Raw genomic sequence first — 22,610 nt, 5'->3', positions numbered from 1 at the left:
TATATATTGAAGTAATATTTTGAATATATTGAGTTAAATAAAATATGTTCCTAAAATTAGTTTCACCTGTTTCTTTTTACTTTTTTAATGTGGCTACTCAAAAATTTTTAAATTACATATATTATGTATGTGGCTCACATTATATTTCTACTAACCAGCACTAGTCTAGAGCAGGGATCAGAAAACTTTCAGTAAAGGGCCAGATGGTAAATATTTTAGGCCTTTTAAGCCCTATGTTCTCTCTGTCCCACTATTCAACTCTACTGTTGTAAGCACAAAAGCAGCCATAGAGAATACATAAATGAATGAGCATGGTTGAGTTCCAATAAAACTTTATTTACTAAAACAGGTAGAGGTAGTAGCCTTGGAAACTGACTGCCCACAATCATGGTGAAAACCATCAGCCTAGCAGCCACCAGAGGGGGCTGAAAAGTGTTGGAGCTCCTTCAAAGCCTCATTCCCAGAGAATTATTATTTGACCTGTCTGGTGGTTCCCTGGAAGACCCCACTTGCAAGACTCTCTTTATTAGACCCGACTCAAGGGCTCATTCAGTGTGCAAAACTTTTTCTCTGGGGCATTTGTCAAAAACAATTAGAGGCAAATGATTGACTTCACAGCTGCCTGAGGCAGTGGATAACAGGTGGGGCAAACAGTAGGCTAACCAAAACACTCAAAAGGAAAAGCTAGGGAATGAGATGTCTATAGGGTCTTTGAAAAGCTTCAACATATTCCTGGGAATCTAGAGGGGCACATGCATGCACAGGGCTGTGTGCATGCCCAGAGCTATGTGCATGCTCAGAAGAGACCTGAGAAAGGCCTAAGCTCTCACCTCTGGCTGACCTTCAAGCTGTGCACAAGTGAAATGTAAAGAGTTATCAACTGCCTGGCTGAATGTTAATGATGTGCCCCCACCATGCACACAGAACCTCTTGGCAAAGACTGGGAGACTTACTAGTTCTAGGCATTTAAGGACATCCCTGTCCAACCATTAGCTGATCACTAACCTAACCAAGTAGAGGGAATTCCCTGGCGGTCCAGTGGTTAAGACTCTGCACTTCCACTGGAAGGGGCACAGGTTGGATCCCTGGTCAGGGAACTAAGATCCTGCATGCCACACAGCGTGGCCAAAAAAAAAAAAAGCTAACCAAGTAGAGACTACAGTGGCCACACTCGACAAGAATACAGACTTTACAAAATTATTTCAGAAAAGTCACTAAACAAACACTACCAGCATTAACAATAAACCCTGGGGAGGGAGAGAATCTGATTTCCAGAGATAACTCATTATATATTTTTTTTAAATTTTATTTTATATTGGAGTAGAGCTGATTAGCAGTGTTGTGTTAGTTTCAGATGTACAGCAAAGTGATTCAATTATACATATACATGTATCTATTCTTTTTCAAATTATTTTCCTATCATTATATAATTTTAAATGTCCACTTTTCAACAAAAATTATAAGACATGTAAAGAAATGAGAAAGTATGGTCAATATACTGGAAAACATTAATCAATATAAACTGTCCCTGAGGACATCTAGACATTGGACTTACTCAACAAGGACTTAAAATCAGCTATTTTAAATATGCACAAGGAATTAAAGAAAATTATGAGAACAGTTTCTCACCAAATAAAGAATATCAATAAAGAGGCAAAATTTATAAAATAAAATAAAATAGCAAACACAAATTCTGGAGTCTAAAAGTAAAATAATTGAAATGAAAAATTCACTAGAGGAGCTCAACTGCAAATTTGAGTAGGCAGAAAAAAGAAGTAAATTTGAAAATAGGTCAATTGATATCATCCAGTCTAAGGAGCAGAAAGTAAAAACAATGAAGAAAAATGAACAGAACTTCAGAGACCTGTGTGACAATATCACACAGGTATACCACCTGTGTGTACCAACATACATATAATGGGAGTCCCAGAAGGAGAGAAGAGAGAGAAAGGAACAAAAAGAGTATTTGAAGAAATAATGGCCCAAAACTTACCAAATTTGATGAAAGACATTGATCTACACATCCAAGAAGCTCAACAAACTCAAAGTAGGATAAAACAAAAAGATCCACACTGCGACACATCATAAACTGCCAAAAGACAAAGACAAAGAGAGAACTTGAAGGCAGCAAGAGAAAACTCATCACATACAAGGAATCCTCAATAATATTAACTGACTTTTGATCAGAAACCAGAAACCAGATATTCAAAGTGCTGAAAGAAAACAAAGTCAACCAAGAATTCTAAAACTGGCAAAACAATTCATCAGAAATGAAGGGGAGGGACTTCCCTGGTGGTGCAGTGGTTAAGAATCTGCCTGCCAATGCAGGGGACACAGGTTCAATCCCTGGTCTGGGAAGATCTCACATACCATGGAGCAACTAAGCCTGTGTGCCACAACTACTGAGCCTGCGCTCTAGAGCCCGCGAGCCACAACTACCGAGCCCACATGCCACAACTACTGAAGCCTGCGTGCCTAGAGCCCATGCTCCACAACAAGAGAAGCCACCGCAGTGAGAAGCACACACACTGCAACAAAGAGTAACCCCCACTCACTGCAGCTAGAGAAAGCCTGCGCGCAGCAGCGAAAACACAATGCAGCCAAAAATAAATAAATAAAATAAATAAATTGGTTTTTAAAAAATGAAGGGGAAATTGAGACAGTCACAGATAAACACTGACAGAATTTAATGCTATAAGAAATACTAAAGATGGGGCTTCCCTGGTGGTGCAGTGGTTGAGAGTCTGCCTGCCGGTGCAGGGGACACGGGTTTGAGCCCTGGTCTGGGGAGATCCCACATGCCGCGGAGCAACTGGGCCCGTGAGCCACAACTACTGAGCCTGCGCGTCTGGAGCTTGTGCTCCGCAACAAGAGAGGCCACAATGGTGAGAGGCCCGCGCACCGCGATGAGGAGTGGCCCCCGCTTGCCGCAGCTGGAGAAAGCCCTCGCACAGAAACGAAGACCCAACACAGCCACAAATAAATAAATTAATTAATTAAAAAAAAAAAAAAGAAATACTAAAGGGAATGCTTAAGGCTGAAATGAAAGGACACTGGACAATAATTTGAATCTATATAAAGAAATAAAGACCACCAGTAAGAGTCACTACATAGGTACGTATAAAAGTACAAGCGTATTTTTCTTTGTAACTTTTTTTCTCCTACGTGATTTAAAACACACCTGCATAAAGTAATAATTATAAATCTTCGTTGGTAAGTGTGCTATATATAAAGATGTAATTTGTATGACAATAAAAGCATAAAGGAGGGGTGCAGGAATGGAGCTATATATCAATAATAGCAATGTATTTGCATAATGTTGAAGTTAAGTTGGTATTAATCCAAACTAGATTGTTAAAAGTTAAGATGTTAATTGTAATCTCCAGGTCAACCACTAAGGAAAAAAATACATGCATATATACACACATGTATATTTATATGTAATACATTTAAATATATTTAAAGTAACAAGGGAATTTAAATGGTACACTAGAAGTTATCTATTTAGTTTTTAAAAGGTGGTAATGGAGGAATAGAAGAACAAAAATGTATAAGATGTAGAAAGCAAATAGCAATGTGGCATATGTAAACCATACTTCATCAGTAATTACATTAAATGTTAATCAATTAAACACTCCCATTGTCAGAAATTTGCAAAATAAATTAACAAAACATACTCCAACTATATGTTGTCCATAAAGAGAAATACTTTAAATTCAAAGTCACACATAGGTTGAAAAGTAAAAAGATGGCAAAAGATATATCATGCACACAGTAACCAAAAGAGAGCTGGGTGGCCATACTAATATTAAACAAAATAGACTATAAAACAAAAATTATTACTAGAGACAATGAAGGACATTTATGATGATAAAAGTGTCAGGCATCAGGAAAATATAACAATTATAAATATATATGCACCTAGCAACAGAGCCTCAAAGTACGTGAAATAAAAACTACAGAATTGAAGGGAGAAATAAACAATTCAACAGTAATAGTTGGAGACGTCAATAGCCCACTTCAATAATGGGTGAAACAACTAGACAGAAGATCAACAAGGAAATCAAAGACTTGAACAACACTATAAACCAGCTAGACCTGACAGACATCTGTAGAACATGCCTCCCAACAACAGTAGAATGCACATTAAGTGCACATAGAACATTTTCCAGAATAGAATATATGTTATACCATAAAACAAGTCTCAATAAATTTAAAAGGATTGAAATCATACAAAGTACTTTGGAATGAAATTAGATGGAAAGGAATGAAATTAGAAATCAATAAAAGAAGGAAAATTGGGAAGTTCACAAATACGTGGAAATTAAATAACCCACTCCTAAATGACCAAAATGTTAAAGAAGATATCACAAAGAATGTTAGAAAAGACTTTGAGATGGATGAAAGCCAAATCAAAACATGCCAAAGCTTATTACATGTAGTGAAAGCAGTGCTTAGAGGGAAATTTGTAGCTTGCAAATGCCTATACTTAAAAAGAAGAAAGATCACAAATCAATAACCTAATGTTCCACCTTAAGAAACTAGAAAAGAAGAGCAAACTAAGCCCAAAACAATCAGAAGAAAAGAAACAATAAAAATTAGAGGAAAATAAGTGAAAAAGAGAATAGGAAAGCAATAGAGAAAAATCAATGAAACCAAAAGCTGATTCTTTTTTCTTTTCTTTTTTTAATAGATAGGAAAGATCATGGACCAGAATGGCCTCAGACTTCTTTATTTTTTTTAATGTATTTATTTATTTATTTTTGGCTGCTTTGGGTCTTCGTTGCGGTGCGCGGGCTTCTCATTGCGGTGGCTTCTCGTGTTGCTGAGCACGGGCTCTAGGCGTGTGGGCTTCAGTAGCTTTGGCACGTGGGCTCAGTAGTTGTGGCTCATGGGCTTAGTTGCTCCATGGCACGTGGGATCTTCCCGGGCCAGGGATCGAACCCGTATCCCCTGGATTGGCAGGCGGATTCTTAACCACTGTGCCACCAGGAAAGCCCCAAAAGCTGATTCTTTGAAAAGATCGACAAGATTGACAAACATTTAGGTAGACTGACCAAGCGGGAAAAAAAAAGGAGAGAAGATTCAAATTACTAAAAGCAGAAATGAGAGTGGGAACATTTCTACCAACCTTACAGAAATAAAAAGGAGCATAAGAGAGTACTATGAACAACTATATGTCAACAAATTGCATAACCTAGATGTAATGGACATATTCCTAGAAAGACACACACTACAAAAACTAACTCAAGAAAAAATAGAAAATCTGACTAGACCTATGACAAGTAAAAGAGATTTAATTAATAATTTTTTTAATCCCACAAAGGAAACCCCAGGCACATATGGGGTTTTACTGGTTAATTCTACCAAACATTTAAAGACTTAACACTAATCCTTTCGTTTTAAAAAATGGAAGAGGAGGTAACACTTCCCAATGCATTCTATGAGTCAGTATTACCCTGATACCAAAACTAGCCAAAACATCACAAGAAAAGAAAACGACAGACCAGCATCTCTTATGAATATGGGCACAAGAAGTCCTCAACAAAATACTAGCAAACCAAATCCAGCAACACATAAAAAGAACCATACACCATGACCAAATAGGATTTATCTCATGAATGCAAAGTTGTTGTAACATCTGAAAATCAATTAATGAAATAAACCATATCAATAAAATAAAAACAAAAACATGATCATCTCAATAGACACAGAAAAATTATTTGACAAAATTCTATACCCTTTCATAGTAAATAACACTCAACAAATTAGGAACAGAAGGGAACTTCAACTTGATAAAGGGGGGGGGGGTCTATGAAAACTACATCTAATATCATACTTAATGGTAAAAGACTGAAAGCTTTTCTCCTAAGATCAGGAACAAGACAAGGATGTCCACTCTTGCCACTTCTATTCAACATTGTGCTGGAAGCTCTAGCCAGGGCAATTGGAGAAAAAGAAATAAAAGGCATGCAGATAAGAAAAAAAAAAGTAAAGCTGCCACTATTTTCAGATGACATGATTTTGTATATAGAACTCCTAAGGTATCCATACAAAAATATTATTAGACTTAAGAAATGAGTTCACATGGTCAAAATCCAGAACACTGACAACATCAAATGCTGGCAAGGAATGGAACAACAGGAATTCTCATTCATTGCTGGTGGGAATGCAAAATGGTACAGCCACTTTGGAAGACAGTTTGGTGGTTTCTTACAAAATTAAACATACTCTTACCACAGGATCCAGCAATTGCACTCCTTGGTATTTACCCAAAGGAGTCAAAAACTTACGTCAACATTAAAACCTGCACACGGATGTTGAGAGTAGCTTTACTCATTATTGCCAAAACTTGGAAGCAACCAAGATGTCCTTAAGTAGGTGAACAGATAAACAAACTGTGGCACATCCAGACAATGGAATATTATTCAGCACTAAAACAAAATGAGCTGTCAAACCATGAAAAACTTGGAGGAACCTTAAACACATATTACTAAGTGAAAGAAGGAGTCTGAAAAGGCTACATACCATATGATTCTAAGTATATGACATTCTGGAAAAGGAAAATCTATGAAGACAATAAAAAGATCAGGGGTCGAGGATGGATAGAGAGATGAATAGGTAGAGCATAGAGGATATTTAGGTCATTGAAAATACTCTGTGTGATACTATATTGATATGTCATTATATATTTGTCCAAACCTATGAAATGTCCATAGGGTAAGCTATGGACATTGGGTGATAGTAATGTGTCAGTGTAGGTTCATCAATTGTAACAAATGTACCACTCTAGTGGGGAATGACATTAATGAGGGAAGCTATGCATGTGTGAAAACAGGGGATATATGGGAAATCTCTGTATCTTCTCAATTTTGCCATGAGCCTAAAACTGCTCTAAAAAAATAAGTCTTTTCAAAAAATGAGTTCAGCAAGTTTGCTGGATACAAGATCAATATACAACAATCAACTGTATTTTAATACATTAGCAATGAGCAATCCAAAAATGTAATTAAGAAAAAAATCCTATTACAATAGCATCAAAAAGAGTGAAATGCTTATAAACAAATTTAAAAGAAGGAGTGCAAGAGTTGTACACTGAAAACTACTGGAAATTGTTGCGAGAAAGTAAAGACCTATATGTATGGAAATACATCTTGTGTTTATGGATTGGAACATTTACTATTCTTAAAATGGCAATGCTCCCAACATTGATTTACCAATTCAACATAATTCCTATCAAAATCCCAGCTAGTTTTTCTTTTTTTTAAAGAAACTGACAAACTGATCCTAATATTCATATGGAAGTGCAAGGGACCCAGAATATCCAAAACAATCTTGAAAAAGAACCAAGTTGGAGAACTCACACTTCCTGATTTTAAATTTTACTATAGAGCTACAATAGTCAAGACAGTAGTACTGGCATACAGAGACCTATATAGATCAATGGACTAGAAATGAAAGTCCAGAAATACACCTATATATCTGTGGCCAATTGATTTTTGACATGAATGTCAATACTACTGAATGGGAAAAGAATGATCTTTTCAACAAATGCTACTAGGACAACTGGATATCCACATGTGAAAGATCATGAAGTTGGGCCCTTTTCTCACACCATATACAAAAATTAACTCAAAATGGATCAAAGACCTAAATGTAAGGGCTAAAATTATAATACCCTTAGAAGAAGAATACTTGTACACATAATTTCATAACAACATTATTCATAATAGCCAAAAAAGTAGAAACAACCCAAATGTTCATCAGCTGATGACTGGATAAACAAAATCTGGTATATATATACATAGGAATATTATTCAGCCATAAAAAGGAATAAAGTACTGATACCTGCTACAACATGGATGAACCTTGAAAACATGCTAAGTGAAAAAAGCCAGATACTAAACACTACATAGTATATGATTCTACTTATGTTAACTATCCACAATAGGCAAATCCATAGAGACAGAAAGGAAATTAGTGGTTGCTAGGGGGCTGAAGGGTGGGGAAATTAATACTTAATGGGTATTGGGTTTTCTCTGGAGTGATGAAAATGTTCTGGAATAGACAGTGGTGATGGTTGCACAACCTTGTAAATGTACTACTTGTGAATATCTGAATTGTGTACTCTAAAAGGGTGAATTATATCCTCAAGGGAAAAAAATAGACAGAGGGACAAATTTGATCCATGGGCCATAGTTTGTCAATTCCTGGTCTAGAGCAGTGATTTTTAGAGTCACACAGACTAGAGATAGAATCCTAATTTTCAATTTATGAGCTCTGTGACCTAGAACAAGTTACTTAACAGCTTTAACCCTCACTTATCTTTATATAATGGTGATATGTACAGTAACTCTGAGGCACAGATAGTATAGATAACCTGCCCCAAATCACACAGCTAGGAAGTGATAGAGACAAAGTTAAAACCCAGGTGATCTGGTCCAGAGTCCATGCAATAAATGTTGAGTGTGAACATGATTATAATCATCATCGAGGGCTTCCCTGGTGGTGCAGTGGTTGGGAATCCACCTGCAAATGCAGGGGACATGGGTTTGAGCCCTGGTCGGGAGGATCCTACATGCCACAGAGCTACTAAGCCTGCGAGCCACAACTACTGAAGCCTGCATGTGCCTAGAGCTGGTGCTCCGCAACAAGAGAAGCCACCATAATGAGAAGCCCGCGCACTGCAACAAAGAGTAGCCCCTGCTCGCTGCAACTAGAGAAAGCCTGTGCACAGCAACGAAGACCCAACGCAGCCAAAAATAAAATAAATAAATAAAAATAAATAAATTTTAAAAAGTGTAGGGGCTTCCCTGGTGGCGCAGTGGTTGAGAGTCTGCCTGCCAATGCAGGGGACACGGGTTCGAGCCCTGGTCTGGGAGGATCCCACATGCCGCGGAGCGGCTAGGCCCGTGAGCCACAGTTACTGAGCCTGCGCGTCTGGAGCCTGTGCTCCGCAACAAGAGAGGCCGTGATAGTGAGAGGCCCGCGCACCGCGATGAAGAGTGGCCCCCACTTGCCGCAACTAGAGGAAGCCCTCGCACAGAAACGAAGACCCAACACAACCATAAATTAATTAATTAATTAATTTAAAAATATACATATATATAGTTATTAAAAAATCATCATTGAGTTTAATACATATCCAAGTATACTGATCCCATTTCTCCCTTTGGTATCTGAGCACACATTAGCACCTCTGCTTCCCTAGCATTTGATTTAGGGTGAGGATGCTTCCCAAGTCTCCGATGTTCTGCTAGGGAGCATATTCATTCTTTCATCCGTCCATTCATTCGTGTATTCATTAAGCATGCATAGTATCCCTACTGTGTTCTAGGCCCTGTGCCATATAAATATAAAAAGACGGCATGGACATATATACACTACCAAACGTAAAATAGATAGCTAGTGGGAAGCAGCCACATAGCACAGGGAGATCAGCTCGGTGCTTTGTGACCACCTAGAGGGGTGGGATAGGGAGGGTGGGAGGGAGGGAGACGCAAGAGGGAAGAGATATGGGAACATATGTATATGTATAACTGATTCACTTTGTTATAAAGCAGAAACTAACACACCACTGTAAAGCAATTATACTCCAATGAAGATGTTAAAAAAAAAAAAAAAGACGGATTCTCTGTCCTCAAGGAGCACAAAGTCTAGTCGGGAAGAGAATCATAATCCAGATGGTAAGGGCTGTAGCAGAGATTCATTAAAGGATGCTGTGGAAGTGGAGAAGACCAAGGGAAGAGTGTGGAGGTGGGAGGAAGGAAGGACCTGTGAGAGCTTCCTGGAGGAAGTGCTACCTAGAGAGGAATGTGGGGTAATCAGGAGTAGGAGGGGACAATTAAGTCAAGAATGAGGTTAAAGTGTATACACAGGCCGAGAGGCCCAGGAGCCCTTGGCAAAACCCCCAGGCACAGGGTCCAACATGACCAAAAGCCAGGCTGCAGGGGGGACCTGGAAAAGCTCATAAGGGCCTAAGCGCCATGCAAGTTTGGCCTTGAGCAACTACTCAGCATTCCCTCTCCACCTTACCCGACATTATTTTCTTTGCCACACGTATCACCATCTGACATACATCCTTGCTGTTTATTTACTGTGCCTCTTCCCACTGGGATGTGAGCTCCCTGAGGACTGGGACTTGGTTTTGTTCACGTTTGTTCTCTGCTCCATCTCCTTTGCCTACCACAGGCACATGTTTGTATTGCCTGGCTATTGTAGGCACGCAATAAATATTCTCAAGGGAATGAGTGAAATAAAATGAAGAAACTCATGTCCTGGGGGCTCTAGGTAAGACAGAGAGCATTACGATACAGACTCAACATCTAGGAGCTTACAGACTAGAGGGGACCTAACAGGTGGTGGACATGAGCCCCTATTACACTCTGTCTCCTCTCTTCCTACACTTCCTGCCTTCTCTCCCAGAACTTTCAGACTGTCCCCTGACCATTCAAATTTCCTCTTCCCTCACACACCTTTCTCCACCCCAGCCAGGACTTTGCACTCCCTGACGGTGGCCCATGCTCCAAACTGCCCACCCTCCTGGCTCTGCCCATCCCAAATCCCAGTCCTGAGATCTGTCTGCATCTACTAGGTGTTGTTAGCAAGATCAAACTAATTTTCACTAATGTATGAATCACTGTCAGAGCAGTCTAGGGTATATGACTTTTTTAACTTTTTGTTATGGAAGCTTTCAAATATATACACAGCAGAGACAAGAGTATGATGAACCCACATGTACCCATCACCCAGCTTCAACAATTATCAACGTTCTACCCTTCTTATTTCTTCTATTCCTCATTTTTTTCTTGAAGTATTTGAAAGAAAATCCCAGGGACATACCATTCCACAGTTGCTGGACTATAAATATTTCAGTAAGTTTCTCCAACAGATAAGGACCTTTTCTTAAATAACCACAATACCATGATCAAAGCTGACAAATTAATAATTCCTTAATGCCATCTAATACCAGTCACTGTTAAGTTTTACTCAGTTGTCTCAAAAATACCTTTCTGCATGTACTTGTTCAAACCAGGATCCAAACATGGTTTACACATTAGGCATATACTATTTAGGCTTAAGGCCACTTGGTAGAATTTCAGGCCTCATGGGAAATCACCTCAAAGCACCTCTGAACATTCCAGATTCTCTAACCCTAGGAACTTCAGTGTGGCCTCTCCCTGGCTGGAGAAAGGAGCTAGCCATCCAAACCCCTCATCAGATCTTTTTTCTGTTTCCCAATAAGGGATGGAGGGATTGTTGCCTCAGGGTGGGATGGGAAGGGGAGAACCAGAGAAATGCCTTGCAACTAGATTTCTGCTCTGCCTCCTATCCAGAGCCCCCAGTCCCCACCCCCATCCTGGCAGACCTCAGAAATATTTGGTTCAGCCGTGTAAAAGTAATCGTAATTGCAGTCATTCCTGAGAGCTGCTTACCATTATGCCTAATCACAGTACAGCACAATAATCATTATGTTTATCATTAAAGATGTGTCAGATTGACTTTGCCATGAGTTTGATTTGATTTCAATACAAAACTGCTTCAGTATACACAGCCTTCAGAGCTTATTGCTCCTGGTCCCTATCAGGGAACAGGGGACCAGCTGTTGGCAAGCCAGCAGCTGAGCATCCCTTCCCGTCCTGTCCTGTCCCTCCCATCCCGTCCCATCCCATCCTGTCCCGTCCAGTCCCATCCACTTCCGTGTGCTCTGACTGCTGCAGCTTAGGCCGGAGGTGCCCGCCCGCCTGCCCTTCCTCTCTTCCTCTCCACGGGCTGCACATCTGGGCTCGAGGCAGAATGATTCACTTACAAACAGAAATATCGAAAACAACAGAACTCTGCAGGCTCGGCCAGCATCAACTGCTGCTTCCCCCGTCCACAGGGATCTCAGTCAGGCTTCTTATTGACTCAATCCATGCAACATCTTCATTATTCTGCCCACTGGGGGGAATGGAGAATGTGAGACGAGCCAATGTGTCCAAAGTCATCGAGTTCATCATTAGCAGAACCAGAAGGAGAACCGGAGGCTGTGGCTGCCGAGCCGGAGCTTCCGTGGGAGCCGAGGCTGGGTCAGGCTCTGTCCATTAGGCCTTCCTCTCTGGTAATAGATGCATTTTCAATTTTCAGATGTACGAGATGATGCTGTCTGTGCTGCTGGGCAACTTCTTGAGAAGCAGGCACCTGAGAGTTGAGTGGGGGGGAGGGCAGCACTTTTCCAGCTCACGTTTGCAAGTTGTGGGAACCAAGCTAATAGCCAGGACCAGACCTTGCCTCATCGGTACATTGTCAGGCTGCCTCTGCCGGCAGGTTTCTTGCTGCTTGCCAGCACCGAGGCAGTCACTAATCAGGTAAACCAGTGTGGAAGAAGCATATCTACCATATCAAATCATTGCCTAATGAGCCTTCCCTTTGGGTCCTCTGCAGACCTGATAAATGTGGCCGGCTCACGTATGCTCAAATGCTCATTCATTCAGCTGGCCTTGAGTGAGGCCCATCTTTGTCCCTGCTCTGTGCTAGGTAAAGCTACCATCTGGTTCTTGCTTCTGAGAGCTATGCTCCTGGCTGAATGGGGAAGAAGGGTGTGTAAACAAATGTGTCAGAGTGGGCCTTAGGGCTGTAAAAGACCTTGTGACGGCACAGACGAGGGAGCAAGGATCTCGCTTTTGGGGAGTCGGCAAAGACTTCAAAGAGGTTACATTGGAGCTGGGTCTTGAAAGATGAGTAAGAAGGGAGGGCCGGGCATTCTCTGCACAAGGAATGGTGAGTGGAAAGGCAGGGAGGTGTGACAGAGCATGAAGAAACCCAGGATCCTTTTGCAGATGTAAGCTATATAACTTTCCATTACGGTATCTCAAGGGCTTAATAATTTAAAGTTAGACTTCCGGGTAAACTATCACTCCAGTTTACTGATTTTCCATGGCCTTTGCTTCCCCACCCCACCACCACCCCCGCCTCTGCTTCTGTGCCAGCTTTTGGCCTTTCTGCAGTCCCTCTGCACTTAGCTCAAAAGCTGGTGCTGAAATATGCCATTTCAATTTGTTCATTCTAAATTTTGCACCAATCACACTGGCCCACTGAATGGCTTAGCTATATGTTCTAGGTTTCTCGGAGCAGCAAAAGGAGGCCGTTTTTCCCTAGAGTCAATCCCAAGGAAGCAGAGCCTGCCTGCCATGGGGAGGGATGGCACAAAATCTCTGGAGACACCTGGACTCCATGTGCTAGGCCTCTGCTGCCCCATGTCTATTCTCAACCAAATGGCCTGTTTGCTTAGCTGCTGACTGCTGTCTTCATTAGAGGGACATTAAAACACTTGGTTTGAACATAGCAAGGTAATGAATAGTTCTTGTGTGGACTCTTAAGTAAACTATTAGGGGACTTGCCCCGGTACACCTTTACTAATCTGCTGATGGGCATTAGCCACTCCTAGAACATTGAAAGGGCCCATGAGTTAGAGTTTTTGTAATGAAAGTGACCCCCCGCCGCCATTTCTGTAGCCTCTAGAGCTTTTCACAACACTTCTTCCATTGATCCTCATAAACAACCCTTTAAAGTTGGGAGGGTGGAGATCTGTGTCCCTATTTTACCAACCAGGAGATTGAACCTTGTGGGGTTAAATGATTCCAATTGGTTCCAATGTTATTGGAATCGTCATGATCACGGTGCTGGGAGCTTTCCTACTACCAGGAGCTACCTGCTGCTGAGCCATCCTCCCCCCATGGTGGAGGGAGGCGGGGGGGGGGAATGTGGGCAGAGGCAGCGCTCCCACATTTACAGGACAGCTAGCTGCCATCATGCATGCAGTCTACACGCTCCCTGCACCGTTCGCTGCACACTCACCTTAAGAAGGACCTCCAGATGTTTGCCGTGTTAGCCCCAAGCTAGTACAGTAAAGACCGATAAAGAGCAGCCTCAGGAAGCAAATACCCCTCCAAGATGTAAGTCATTTACTCCCTTTTTACCAGCAGGATCAGGTTCAACCTGCATAAATCTATTTTGGCGTATTTTAATTGCTTGTAAACTGTTTCCTGGATATGCCACCGACCGACCATGAATAATTAGAATCATTTCAATCACTGGGTTTTTGAAAGTGAACGGGAGAGCAGACAAGAAGGGGCTGCTCAGAAGGGAGAGTCATCAGTTAAAGCCTGAGTGGGAGCATTGTCTCCTCCGTCTCTTGTTTTTTTCATGATGTGACTAGAGCCGCCTGTTTTTCAGCTACTCTGGCTGCCCCTCATTTTTTTAGGTATCTCTCATGTTAAGTAATGCTAGCTGCTGACAATGACCAGACCCAAGTGGCCAGTGTCAGAGTCATTCATTCACTCAGCCAAGATGGATGGAGCACCTACCATATGCCAGGCCCGGACGAAATCTCAAGGATAAGGAAAAGAATAATGCCCAGTTCCCAACCTTGAGAAGAACATGGCCTGGTGGGGGAGATGGGCACATAGACAAACAATTACACTATGGTGTGATAAGTGCTAGAATAGAGACGTCAACAGCAAGCTGTGGGAACGCAGAGGAGGAACTTACTCCATCAGGGGGAGTTGGGGCCAGTGCAGCCGAGAAGCAACATTTAGCAGGGGCGCAAGGGAAGCAGAAGAGTTGACCAGATAAAGAGGAGTAGGAGAGACACTCCAGTGCAGTGTTGCTACAGTGTAGAGGCCAGAGCCTGGCCCATGGTGTGAGATAAGACTGGAGGAGTCAGTTGCGCCAGACTGAAGGCCTTTGTATGTCCTGCTTGGGAGTTTGGACTGGGTCCTACAGTACGTGGGGAGACAACCACGGTTTTTAAGCAGGGGGAATGACATGATCAGATCTGAATTTCGGACGGAAAACTCAGGGAGGGAGGGGAGACAGGGAAATCGGTTAGAGGCTGACTCAGAGAGCACAGCTTTGCTTTATCTTCCCTCTGGACTCCAGGAGCTCTTGCCTGCACGTCTATTACGGCACTTACCGCAGAGTGTTAGAACTGCTTGTTTGCACAGCTGCCTCCCCATCCAGTCCTTGGGGGCAGGGGCTGAGTCTCAGTCATCTCTTCGCACCCAGAGCCTGGTACACGGGAGTCCTTGGGAGACATTGGTATCAAGCGAATGAGGGAACAAATGAATCAATAGGATCTAAGCAAGTTCAACTCTGATTTGCTCCCAAGTAACCACTGTGATGGATATATCAGAGAGAAATCCTACTCTGATAGAATATCAAGCCCATCCATGACTTTTCCCTGCCTCTGCCAAGCCCATCAACCTATCATTGTCCATCACAAAGGAAGGATGTGCTATTCATTGAAGACAAGAAAGTTGCTTACAGAGCTGTGCTGGTGCTACTTATGACCCTGTACTCTGTTCTTTCTCATAAATTAATTTTTGATGACTTGTTTAGAATTTATCTTCATTGTCTTCATTCTGCTCCTTCTGCCTTTCTTACCTTTTCTCCCTTCCTATTTAAATCTCATTCATCCTTCTAGGCCAGTTCAGTTGCTTCCCATCATGCATCACCCAGCCCCACACTCAGAATTCCCACTTGAGTTCCCATAGCTCCAGAGAAATGACTCACCTGTAATGTTCATCTCATCATAGTTCTTCCTGCACCTCTCTGCCTTCTCTACTAGACTGCAAGCTCCTCAAGGCCAGGGATTGTCTGCTTCATCATTGTCTCTCATCTCCCCGCCCTGCATCCTGCCTCAGAAGACAACCAGTGAGTGTTTTCAAATAATACCCCAAGCATATTGCGTGCTGTCTGGCTGTCCCCTTAGAGATAATGCCAGTCTTGGGAGTACCCTATGCCTCTTTCTATCTTCTTGCACCCAGTGAGATATGTTTTTCTTCATCTGACAAATGACAAGAAGAAAAATCATTGTTCATCAAACAATGGGAATATCTCCCAGAGACAGAGATCCCCTAACCTCTATCCCCTAATCCCATATCATTTGGGGTATTTTGAAAGCACAAAATCCAGTGCCTCTAAACAAAACATAAGCACACTGATCCATTCAGGGTCATAAATTCAAATCTTTTCTGAGTAGCTTATTGTATGATGGGTCTCACCTACGGTGCTGAGTCAACAAAAAGAGAAGATGAACATTCTCTTTGAAGGACGTATACTGAATTAGCTCAACTTAGAACACAGTAAGCATCAAGTACCAAGAATTCAAGTTTTCCAGGTAGAAATGTCCAGCGGACAATTATAAATTCAAGTCAGAGGCCAGGGATAAACACTGAACCCAGAAATTTAGGATCTCTGCATGGAAGTGATTTAAACCACAGCAGAGAGTGTAAACTCTTGCAGAGAGAGAGAAAAGAGCTGAGAGGACAACCTGAGGGCACCTACATTTAAGAGATAGGTAAAGGAAAATGATCCAGGGAAGGAGACTGACAAGGAACAGAGAGAGGAGTGGTGATGAGAGAGAAGACAGTGCCAAAGATGAGGCAGTAGTTGATGACAGGTGCTGCAGAGAGATCAAATAGGGTGAGCGATCACTGAAAAGAAGACATTAGGTTGGGTAAGTAGGGGGTCACTCTTGGTCTCCTAAGGCAGGAATAGCAAATATAGGGCACATATGACTATATCCCTCCAGCCCCCACCCTGCCTACCATGTATTCCCATGAATTACTTGACAAACTGATTTGGGCACATTTTCCTGCTGAACCTAGACACAGTCTCAGAATCCTTCTCAACATAGTACCCCCAAGCAGCTACTACCAATCAATCAGAGTTGCCAACAAGCTAAAATCTCTTTGCCATCCTTCTAGAAAACAGTTCAGTGGAGGTGCGGGGGAAGAATTCAGACAGCAGCGTGTTGAAGTGTCTGAGAAATGAAGAGGTCAAGGTGCTGAAGAATAAAGAGATCTTAAGAAGTTTAGCAGTGAAGGAACAGAGAGGGCAGTTGCTTGAAGTAGTGTAAGGATCAGGCCAAGGCAGCACTTACAATCCTCTAGTAGAATCCATTTCTTTTTTTTTTTTTTTTTTTAAGGCCGCACCCCGCGGCATGCAGGATCTTAGCTCCCCGACCAGGGATCGAACCTGCGCCCCCTGCAGTGGAAGCGCGGAATCTTAACCGCTGGACCCCAGGGAAGTCCCAGAATCCATTTTCTTAAGGTCATCTTAGTACTTGTCCAGCAGCAAGCCAGGTAAAGCAATATCCCTGTACTCTTCCTTCTTCTATCCCCACCCTTGGCTAAAGGAAAAATTGATGTAAAAAAGCTTTGTGTGTAGGCTTGTTTCCAAAATATTCATTTGATCAACAGAGACATATGGTATAACCAGAGTTGGCCCTGAACATATTTATGAAGGAGGAATTCTCTCTAATAGTGGAAATTTGAGGATCAGCCGTAATGTGGGGAAGATATTAGTCTTGGCCAGGGCCCTTCCCCCAAACCCCTTGAAACCACACCCTGAAGGAAAGCCTTGGCCTGCAGGGAGTCCCCCTAGTGAAGTGGCAGCCACCCTGCCCTTGTGTTCTCTGCCACCTCCTCTGTGCCTCCTTCCCTTCCTTGCCAATTTACCCCATACACACGTTTTTATCTCCTCTCCTTTCTATCACCTCTGTCCCCCTGCCTCTTTCCTGCCACTTCCAAGTTCTCATTCCCTCCTCCTCTCTTCCATTTTTCTTTCTCTCTTTTTTTTTTTTTTTTGCTATTTGCTTTTTATTTTTTTTGGCTGTGCGGCATGTGGGATCTTAGTTCCCTGACCAGGGATCGAACCCACATCCCCTGCATTGGAAGCGTGGAGTCCACTGGACCACCAGAGAAGTCCTCTCCCATTTTTCCTAGTCTCATTCATTTGGATCCTTCTCTTCTTGTTCTCTCTACCCTCTTTCTGGCTTCAGAGTTTTGGAATACAGGGTAAGCTCTTCACAAGTTCGCCCTCATTCACTCTGAATGGACATTAGTAAAGAAATCCAGTTTTGCTACTGTCCATTATATGTAGAACTCCTGTTTCTTTGTACAGTTGATAAAGCACAATAAATAATAATAATAATATCTATCATTTAATAATAACATTTACTGAGCACTTACTATGCTCCAGGCACTGCTCTGTGTGCTTTACATGAATTAACTTACTGTCACAACAACTCTACAAGTACCTTCTGTTATTATCCCCATTTTACAAAGAAAACCAGGGCACAGAACAGTTAAGTAACTTGCCTAAGGTCACACAGCTAGTACATGGTGGAGCAAGGATTTAGGGCTCATCCCCTATGACTCCAGGAATCTCATTCTTTAACCACTATGCTTTTTGCTTCGTGGTGTAATGGAAAGCCCACTGGACTGAAAGTCCTAAGCCATGGGTTCAAGTTCACATCTGTTACTTTAGCACTGTGATCTTCTACAAGTCACCTCACTTGTCCAGTGCCCCACACGTGTGAGGACAGTTTACTGTACTCTAGCCAGTACCACACAGTTAAGCTTAGATTTATTCCTCTGCCCTTCCTGTAATTATCTTTCTCATTGGGATTTTCATCTCCTCAAGAGCAGTCACCAGACCTTATTCTTTTTTTGTACTCAGCTTCCCCTCAAGGACCTAGAATAATGTTCAGCACCTAATAGAACATGTGCGTGTACACACACACACACACACACACACACACACTACTGTGGGTTAACTAACATAGGAACCTTACTGAATACACAATACACTAAAGGGCTATATATGTGTGTGTGTTCATGAAGCCTCTAAGTACTTTAGCTAATGAGATAAGACTAGTTAATACTGGCCATATTCTTCGTTTAAATATATTCGGTGCTCAAATAAGCTAACAGTTCCCAGGTTTACCTGATTATTTTGCTTAATAAAATTTTTTATACCAATAGTTAAAATACCATTAAAACTTTTGGATAATGAAACTATTTCCATGCCTTATTCATTCATTCAAACAGTTCTTGGCACTGGTGTATGAGCCTCACCATGAAGCACTTCTTAAGTAGGGACCCTGTTCAAGTTGTGAGATGAGCTCCACAGGTGGGATACAGACGCAGTCTAGATGGGGTGCTGGGTTTCCATCCTCGTGTCCACTCCACATGTAACATCTTGTCTCCAATAGCCCACATCTCCCTGACCTCTTGGTCATGCTCTGGACAATCCTAATTCCCCGTTCCCCTGCCTACAAGCAATCGCCTTTGATGTGCTGCTTCCTGCCAGTTCAGTCCAACGACTAACGGGATTATTATTTTTGTTTGTTTGTGTTGTAAAGCCATGGCAATAAAATTTACTCCCAATAATACCACTGCAATTTTGTGTCCTTAAAATGTACCATAAATGATATATATAATAACTGAATTTCCTGTAAATAGAAATGTTTTTCTGGGGAAAAGAGGGCTTTTTTGTTTCCATCATGGTTGGGCCCAGGTTCTTTGATGGAGTAATTGGTGACATAAGAAAGGTTGAGAAGCAACTTACAAGACCATGTTATGGTTCAAAGTGCTGATGCTCTGTCACTCTTGTTGTGATGAGTTCTGTTCCCAGGATGAGTCAAGACAAGAAATGCTCTTCCTGGCCAGGGCCCACATCACAATCACCAGCACGACCTCCCTAGCTGATAACAAGAGCAAAGCCTCAGGGGTCTGTAAGAGGGATTGGCATCAACCTTGGGCTTACCCTGATAGGATCAAGTCTAACTTCTAGGAAAAGGTAAACCTTGAGTTAGCAATAAAAATTTTGAGAGCTTTTTGGAGTATTATAAAAAGGGGGCTGGCTTTTTATACTGACTAGGAGGGAGGTATGTTAGTTTAGCCACAGGAGTCTATTGCCAGTGTGGCAAGTGTATTCCTTTAGGCATTTTTCTCATGCTGAATGTCATCCCTAAGGCTCTAAGAGATTTTACTTTACCATTCTGTTTCTTCTTCTCTGGTTGCTCTTTTTCTGCCTAGTCACTGGCTCCTTTTATCCCCCTACTACATTAGTCCTCAGCCATGACCTCACTTCCACACACCATCATCACATCTCCAGCTGCCTGCTAGACGTAGTGACCCACATATCCTACTGTCATCTCAAACCCACGAAACCCAAGCCCATCCCCTTCCCTGAGCCAGACTAGCTCTTCCTGCTACTTTAGCTCAGCTCTATCAGTGGCATTGATTCTCCTACTTACCCCGACTCAAAACCTAGGAGTCAACTTTGACCTCCCCTGCTCTCTTTCCTCCACAGCCAACCACTTACCAAAGTCCTCGGAAGTCTACCTTCACAATGTCTCTTTCCCATCCTCTCCATCCCCACAATAATCACTCTTGTTCAAGCCCTTGCTATCTCCCCCTTGAACTATGGCAGTGGCCTCCACACTGGTCACCCAGCCTTTGTATACTGCTCCCAGGTGTCCTAAGGCACAGCTCTAGTCCTGATATGCCTGTCACATCAAGTCCTGTCTCCTCAACCTGGGGTTCAAGGCTTCCCTTGCTCTCCTTCTAGAACTTTAGCCAACTTCCCAGACTTGTCCTGCCTCCACTAACTACCCTCCAACCCCACCCCATCCCTGCCTATTTGCAATCGCCCATCCTTCAAGATCCTGATTCTCCCTACTGGATGTGCATGTCTTCAGAATTTCATTCCTTCAACAAACACGAATTGAGTACCTATTATTTTCCAAGTGCTATGCTAAGAGCTGTAGGTAATAGAAATATGAATACAACAGTATTCTTCCCTTGTGGCACTCTGGCTAAGGAGCTAGAAAGACAGATATAAACAACTCGAAATCCCTATCAGGCTGCCTCTGACTCCCATCCTGTGGGCTCTTCCCCTCAGCCTATAAATATACTTTTAAGACCCTCCCATCTTAAAATACCACCCTACTCCAGTCCCACCCCTGTACCAAACTCTTAAAAAAAGGAGAGTGTATGTGTGTATTCTTACCGTCATTCTTTTTTTTTTTTAATTTTTATTTATTTATATTTTTTGGCCGCACCGCATGGCATGAGAGATCCTAGTCCCCTCACCAGGGATCGAACCCAAACCCACTGCATTAGAAGGGTGGAGTCTTAACCACTAGACCACCAGGGAAGTCCCCATCATTCTTACCTCCACTTCTTCCCATCAACTCTTCAGCCCCCTCCAGTCAGGCCTTGTCCACACCCTCCACTGACTTTGCTGCAGCAAAGATCTTCCCATGGACAAATCGGAAGACCACCCTCCTTTTATTTCACCTTTCTGTAACATCTCAAATCGTCACCAGAACTGTTTCCTCTCCCTCTGTCCACCTCTGAAGTGTTGGCTGTTCCCCATGATTCTTTCCTCGCCTCTCTTCTCTTCTCTTACTCTGTAGGAAGCCTCCCATGCCGGCCAAGGCAATTCCTTGGCAATTCTCATCCAATTCCTTTATGTCATTGATAACTCCCAAATCTATAACAAATATTCTGTATCTTAGGGCCAACCTCTCGCCTGAATTACAGGCCACTGTATCATCACGATTCTGACCCTAAACACGCTCCCCGTTGAACCCCCCTCACACATCTACACCCCACCACAAACCCTTGTCCTCTGCTTGTATTCCTCACCCTGTCACTGTACCTCCTACACAGTGGCAAATCCTTGACTCTCTCTTCTTCCTTACTTCCCACATCCAACTCATTGTTTAGTCCTATTGATGCTATCTTTTAAGTTTTTCACTCTCTGTTCCTCCCACAACTGTTCTGGCTCAGGCCCTATTACCACTCAACATGGCTCTAGCACCAACCTTGTCACTGGCCTCCCTATTTGCATTCCTCCCCTCAAATTCCATTCCATTCTCTACACTGTAGCCATTGAGTCTTATCAAGTGCCCAGCTGGCCTGTTCATCCCCTCATTTCCAAGCTCCCCCAAGTTTCCATTCACTTATGCCACAAATAGTTACTTGCCACCTCCTAGGGACAAGCACTGTTTTGGGAACTGGCACTGACAGTGGGGAGCAAAAGAGTGTTCTGCCTTCGTGGACCTTCTAGTCTGGGATCAGGCCAAATGCCTTAGTGTGGGGAACACGCATCGCCTACCGTGAAACTCATCCTGCCTCCCCAGACTCGTGTCCTGATCCTCCTTATGCCCTACCCTCGAGCAACATCAAATTGTGCTAAATATGCTGTTCCATTCCACAGTCCCTGCTCTTGCCCAGGCTGTCTTGGGAATGCCTCTCTCCCACCCACCAGGCCCCCTTTGCAGACCCTGCCCTACACAGTCACTTCCTCTGGGGTAGTTTAGAGGCTCCTATGGGTAGTGCTGATCTCCAGAATGACCTGGGTTCAAATCTCACACCACACGTGCTAGCTGTTTGACCTCTGTCAAGTTATCTGACTATTCTGTGCTTCAGATTCTCATCTTAAAATGGAAGTAATTCTAGAACCTCCATATGAGTTGGTTGTGAGAATTGTCAGTCCATAAAAAGTGTGCAGACACTTTAAGTGCCTGACACATAAGAAGCCTTTAATCAATATTAACTGTTAACTGTTATTGACATAGAAAACAAACTTATGGTCACCAAAGGGGGAAGAGGGGGATAAATTAGGAGTTTGGAATTAACATATACACACTACTGTATATAAAATAGACAACCAACAAGGACCTACTGTATAGCACAGGGAACTATACTCAATATCTTGTAATAATCTATAAGGGAAAAGAATCTGAAAAAGAATATATATATACATATATA

At 42.5% G+C, this 22,610-nt stretch overlaps 1 protein-coding gene across 3 annotated transcripts in view; it reads left to right on the top strand.

Moving 5' to 3' along the window:
• The window catches only part of HDAC8 (histone deacetylase 8), a 240,597-nt gene that overhangs the window by 188,258 nt on the left and 29,729 nt on the right, over positions 1–22,610 (top strand). The window contains exon 11 of one of the 3 annotated variants that reach the window (XM_059909937.1): positions 15,608–15,693. The exons of the other annotated variants lie outside the window; for them this stretch is intronic. Coding sequence (XP_059765920.1) covers positions 15,608–15,693 — 86 coding nt within the window. The remainder of the gene's footprint in view (positions 1–15,607; positions 15,694–22,610) is intronic. 3 annotated transcript variants of the gene reach the window in all.

Source organism: Balaenoptera ricei, chromosome X (genome assembly GCF_028023285.1).
Source record: "Balaenoptera ricei isolate mBalRic1 chromosome X, mBalRic1.hap2, whole genome shotgun sequence".
Classification (NCBI taxonomy): domain Eukaryota; kingdom Metazoa; phylum Chordata; class Mammalia; order Artiodactyla; family Balaenopteridae; genus Balaenoptera; species Balaenoptera ricei.
The sequence above is the reverse complement of the archived record's forward strand: the minus strand, read 5'-3'. Positions and strand labels throughout refer to the sequence as shown.